The sequence below is a fragment of the Telmatherina bonti genome (assembly GCF_933228915.1).
Source record: "Telmatherina bonti genome assembly, chromosome: 24".
NCBI classification, from domain to species: Eukaryota; Metazoa; Chordata; class Actinopteri; order Atheriniformes; family Telmatherinidae; genus Telmatherina; species Telmatherina bonti.
Window position 1 is genome coordinate 9,810,637 of NC_136633.1, and position 5,376 is coordinate 9,816,012.

Below are 5,376 nucleotides of genomic sequence, written 5' to 3' on the forward strand. Positions count from 1 at the left end.
TGGTCTCATCAATACAGAGCTCTAAAGCAACAAAAAGGCTTGAATGTACAGGAAGAAAACACTGTTTGGTGGTTTTTATGGTAAAGAAAAACCCCTAAAGGAGCCGTCTTTAGAGAGGATGTATCGTTATCCAAGTCCACCATCAGACTCCTCAGAGATTCCCCCTCCAGGTGGAACATTTCATGTCTCCAGACCAGTTTGGATGTAAACTGGGATCAGCTGGATGTTAAAGTGTAACAAATGCACTGAAGTTTCCTGTTCATGCTTCACCCAAAGCAAACCTTAAACACAGAATATTCAGGTTGTTTCATCTGCGAATAAAGAAAAACATCACAAAGGAGCTAAAAGATGAAAACCATAGAAGTTCGGCTGATCGTGGAACTATGGACAAAACAAACACTCAGTAAAATGTTACATGGAAATATTAGAGGGGAGTAGATGGACTAAATCTACCTAAAATCAACACTGAAAATCAGGTTTTATTCACACTTTTAATCATTTAATTATAAATAAAACTTCGCCTGCAAGACATCTTCCAGTTTAAAACCAGAAATAAAGCAGCAGGTCAGACTGGGAGCGCTGTGGTTCAGACATAAAACCACCCCAGTGCATCAGAAGCAGCCATGTTTTACTGCTTCAACCAGCGTGGAGCTCCTCCCAGCGAGGCGGCGAGGAGCTCCGCCTACAGCTTCAGAGGGATGACCGGCCAGTATCTGGGCTGCTTCAGGTCACAGTTCCGGTCAAACGTCAGCTGCATGGCCGCCTCCATGGCGAGGATCTTGGCGGCGTCCTTGCCGTAGAGCTTCTTCATCTCGGCCGCGCGTCTCTCGCCGGGCCGCTCAGAGGGAGGAGCGCCGCTGCTCCGCCAGGCGGTGCCGTGCAGGTCGTGGTCGGCGGGGACGTAGCGCTCGTGTTGCTCCGCCTCCATCTGCTGCTGCCTCTCTGGAAAACGGCGAGCATCCATCAGAAGGATCGTTAGTCGCGAAGCGGAGGTGGAAACTGGAAACGGAGGACTTACTCAGCTCCTCTCGGTGTCGCTCTGTCTGGGCGAAGTACTGCCGAAGCTCCTCGCTGATCTCCATGTTGCTGATGTCACACTCGATCTCGCCGTCCGAGCTGCTCTCCTCGCCGTGCCAGTCGGCGTAGCGCTGGTTTCTGCCGGGACGCTCCTCCTGCCAGCAGGAGGGAGCGGAAGCAGCATCCAGAGCTTTCCGGTAGGCCCGCCGGTGTCTGTGGAGCCAAGACATGGCCTGGTGGTAGTGCTGCCAGTAGCGGCTGTAGGCGGGGCTGGAAAACCACGACATCACGCCGCCGATGTCCGCCTGCAGAGGAAACACGTCAGAACATTCACTTTACAGAGATTACATTAGATAGATATAGATACATATAATGAATAGATACATAGAATGAATAGATACATAGAATGAAGATAGATATAGATACATAGAATGAAGATAGATATAGATACATAGAATGAATAGATACATAGAATGAATAGATATAGATACATGGAATGAATAGATATAGATACATAGAATGAATAGATATAGATACATAGAATGAAGATAGATATAGATACATAGAATGGAGATAGATACATAGAATGAATAGATACATAGAATGAATAGATAGATATAGATACATAGAATGGAGATAGATACATATAATGAATAGATACATAGAATGAATAGATAGATATAGATACATAGAATGAAGATAGATATAGATACATAGAATGAAGATAGATATAGATACATAGAATGAATAGATACATAGAATGAATAGATATAGATACATAGAATGAATAGATATAGATACATAGAATGAAGATAGATATAGATACATAGAATGGAGATAGATACATAGAATGAATAGATACATAGAATGAATAGATACATAGAATGAATAGATAGATATAGATACATAGAATGGAGATAGATACATACAATGAATAGATACATAGAATGAATAGATAGATATAGATACATAGAATGGAGATAGATACATATAATGAATAGATATAGATACATAGAATGAATAGATATAGATACATAGAATGAAGATAGATATAGATACATAGAATGGAGATAGATACATAGAATGAATAGATAGATATAGATACATAGAATGGAGATAGATACATATAATGAATAGATATAGATACATAGAATGAATAGATAGATATAGATACATAGAATGAATAGATATAGATACATAGAATAGATATAGATACATAGAATGAATAGATATAGATACATAGAATGAATAGATATAGCTACATAGAATGAATAGATATAGATACATGGAATGAATAGATAGATATAGATACATAGAATGAATAGATATAGATACATAGAATAGATATAGATACATAGAATGAATAGATATAGATACATAGAATGAATAGATATAGCTACATAGAATGAATAGATATAGATACATAGAATGAATAGATATAGCTACATAGAATGAATAGATATAGATACATGGAATGAATAGATAGATATAGATACATAGAATGAATAGATATAGATACATAGAATGAATAAATAGATATAGATACATAGAATGGAGATAGATACATAGAATGAATAGATATAGATAGAATGAATAGATATAGATACATAGAATGAATAGATATAGATACATAGAATGAACAGATATAGATACATGGAATGAATAGATATACATTACATAGAATTAATAGATAGAAATATATACCTAAAATAGAGACAGACAGACAGATATCTCTTTGTTTCAGACAAAATAACACAATTTAATCAACAGGTTAAAAGCAGCAGTTATTAAAGCATCTGAAAAGAAGCAGGATGAAGTGATGACATTCTCGTCAACTTGTGTGGGAATCAGCAGTTTGTTTCACTTCTTAATTTAGTTACATATGATGAAAGGCTGCACGGTGGGATAGTGGAGCCACTGTGGCTTCACAGCAAGAAGGCCGCTGGTTCGATCCTCGGCTGGGGCGAGGTTTGGACAGTGTGCAGTTTGCATGTTCTCTCCTACCGTGATTGGCTGAAGTAGCTAAATCGCCCCTAGATGTCTTTATGTGGCGGCGCGATGGACTGGCCAGCTGTCCAGGGTGTACCTCACCGCTCATCTGGGACAGGCTGCAGCTCCCTGAACTGGATTAAGCGGTTAGGAAATGAATGATTGATGGAGAAAAAAAAGATCTAATATACGAGGATAAATCTCTTGAGCAGCACAAAAATCACTTACTTGAAACTCTTCTTGTTAAGAGCCATCATAATACAAGAAATAAAAACCATACAGCGAACCTGGCGGTATATTAATTACATGAATGATTCTGGGTTTAGTGTTGAGAAACGAGCTGTTTGAGCTCCACAGCGAAGCGGGAACTTATCCCGGGTGAGAGGAAGGTACACCTAGGAGCCGTCGCCAGTCCATCGCAGGGCAGCTGTTTGAACTTGTCAAGTCTTTCGGAAGTAGTATTTTGTTAAAATGTTGTTTTTATTTTCACTTTTGTGTCTGAGCTTGCAGTTGTGTTCATATTTATTCATTACAGAAGAAAAAAAACAGCTGCCTTTAAAATAAGCTGAAATGAACTAAAGTAATAATAAATAAGAATTTTATCAAAAATCATGACATTTTTTTCTAATTCTGGTTCAATAGAAATATTTTTTTTTAGAAACCAACAAATAAGATCATTTATTCCATATTCCATCAGTCATAAAGTAATATTTAGTTGAACAATCCTTTAATGTTTCCGCTCCAGTCAGGTGTTTTCTGTTCCTCTCAGTCAGACTTCTGCACCTGTTGACAGGTATTTTGTCCCACTGTTCTACAGGAAAGTCTCTAATTTGTCCAGGACACAATTGTTTGTTTGTTTGTTTTTTCTTTCTTCAACTTAATTAAATAAAAAAAAAAAACAGTGTCTTATATTACTAAATTATATTTTTGCACATTTTTATTTATTGTTCCTTTTTCAAGTCTCCAGTTATTTGAGTGACTGTTGTAAATTCAACCTTTTCTTTAATGAAAGGAGATGAAGACATATGAGCACAACTGTATGTGAGGAGGACAGTAAACATCTAAAAGGATTTCAAAATGCAATGAAATTGAGAAAAACAGTTATTTTATTTCTAATTTCCTTCAAAGTTAAAGAAACAAACTTAAAAAAAAAAAAATCTTATAGATTTACCTAGCAAAAAAAAAATAAAAATCCCAATCTTGGTAAAAACAAACATCCAAAAAGCATTTTATAAAACAACAACTGAACAAACTTACCAAATTTAATACAATGAAAAAGCTACTTAAGCGCTGCTTAAAAAAAAAAGTCATATATATATATATATATATATATATATATATATATATATATATATATATATATATATATATATGACTTATATGTATATATATATGACTTTTTTTTTAAAGCTGCGCTTAAGTAGCTATATATATATATATATATATATATATATATATTTATGTTACTTTCTAATAAATCAAATCCATCCTAATACATCCTAATACATCCTGCAGGATCCAGGCTTTTCATCACTTCCCTGCAGGTTCTAGTCCAACTCTCTTGTTTTATTTCATTCTTTTGCTGCTACCTTACGTCGTAATCTGAAGACAGAAGCATTGTTGAGTTATAAAAGTAAGTTTTCTTACCATGACTGGTTGTGTGTCGCCAGCAGAACCGTCTCTATCTGCTGTCTGGAAAAACAAAACAATGTAAACATCAACAGCGTGGTCAATAACAAGCTACATTCTGTGTTTTTACAGGAAGTACAGACATCTTTTATTTAAAACTGCTGTTAAATTTTCCAGAACAAAGCCAGAGTATAAACCTGAGATGAGATACGCATATATTTATGTCATTTAAACTTGTTTTACAGGAAAATGTTTGGTATAAAGAGATATTTACCTCCTCGGTGTCCATGCGGCTCAGGTTTCTTCTTCGGCGGAAATTTCCCAGCAGGCTTTTGGATGCGAGGGGAAAACAAAGGCTGGTTGTGTGGCGCCCTCTGGTGGCTACTGGGTGGAACTGCATAATAAAATGAAATGGAAAAATACTTTATTAATCCTACAAAGGGAAATTTATTACTGTAACAGATAATAATTAACTAGAACAATTAACTTGTTCCGGATGGCTGCTGGCAGGAGCCTGAAGAAGCCTCTCACTGAACACACTTTGTTGTTTCATCACTGTGTTGTGGAAAGGGTGTGAAGAATCCTCCATCATCTTCATCAGCTTGTGCAGCATTCTTCTTTGGACAATCAGCTCCAGCGGCTCCAGAGTTACTCCAAGCACAGAAGCAGCTTTCTGGATCAGTTTGTTGATTGTCTTAATTAAATCCAAACAGCAGTATACTGTTGACTGAGGCACGGAAA

The 5,376-nt window shown here is 36.7% G+C and overlaps 1 protein-coding gene across 1 annotated transcript; it reads right to left on the reverse strand.

The window, feature by feature from the left end:
• Positions 1 to 482: 482 nt before the first annotated feature.
• Positions 483 to 4,990, reverse strand: gemin8 (gem (nuclear organelle) associated protein 8). Its single transcript, XM_079264007.1, has 4 exons — positions 4,910 to 4,990; positions 4,654 to 4,698; positions 1,019 to 1,322; positions 483 to 942 (listed from the first exon to the last, which is right to left on the reverse strand). Exons 1-4 carry the CDS (start codon positions 4,922 to 4,924, stop codon positions 683 to 685), a joined length of 624 nt encoding a protein of 207 aa, XP_079120133.1. The 5' UTR covers positions 4,925 to 4,990; the 3' UTR covers positions 483 to 682.
• Positions 4,991 to 5,376: the final 386 nt, after the last annotated feature.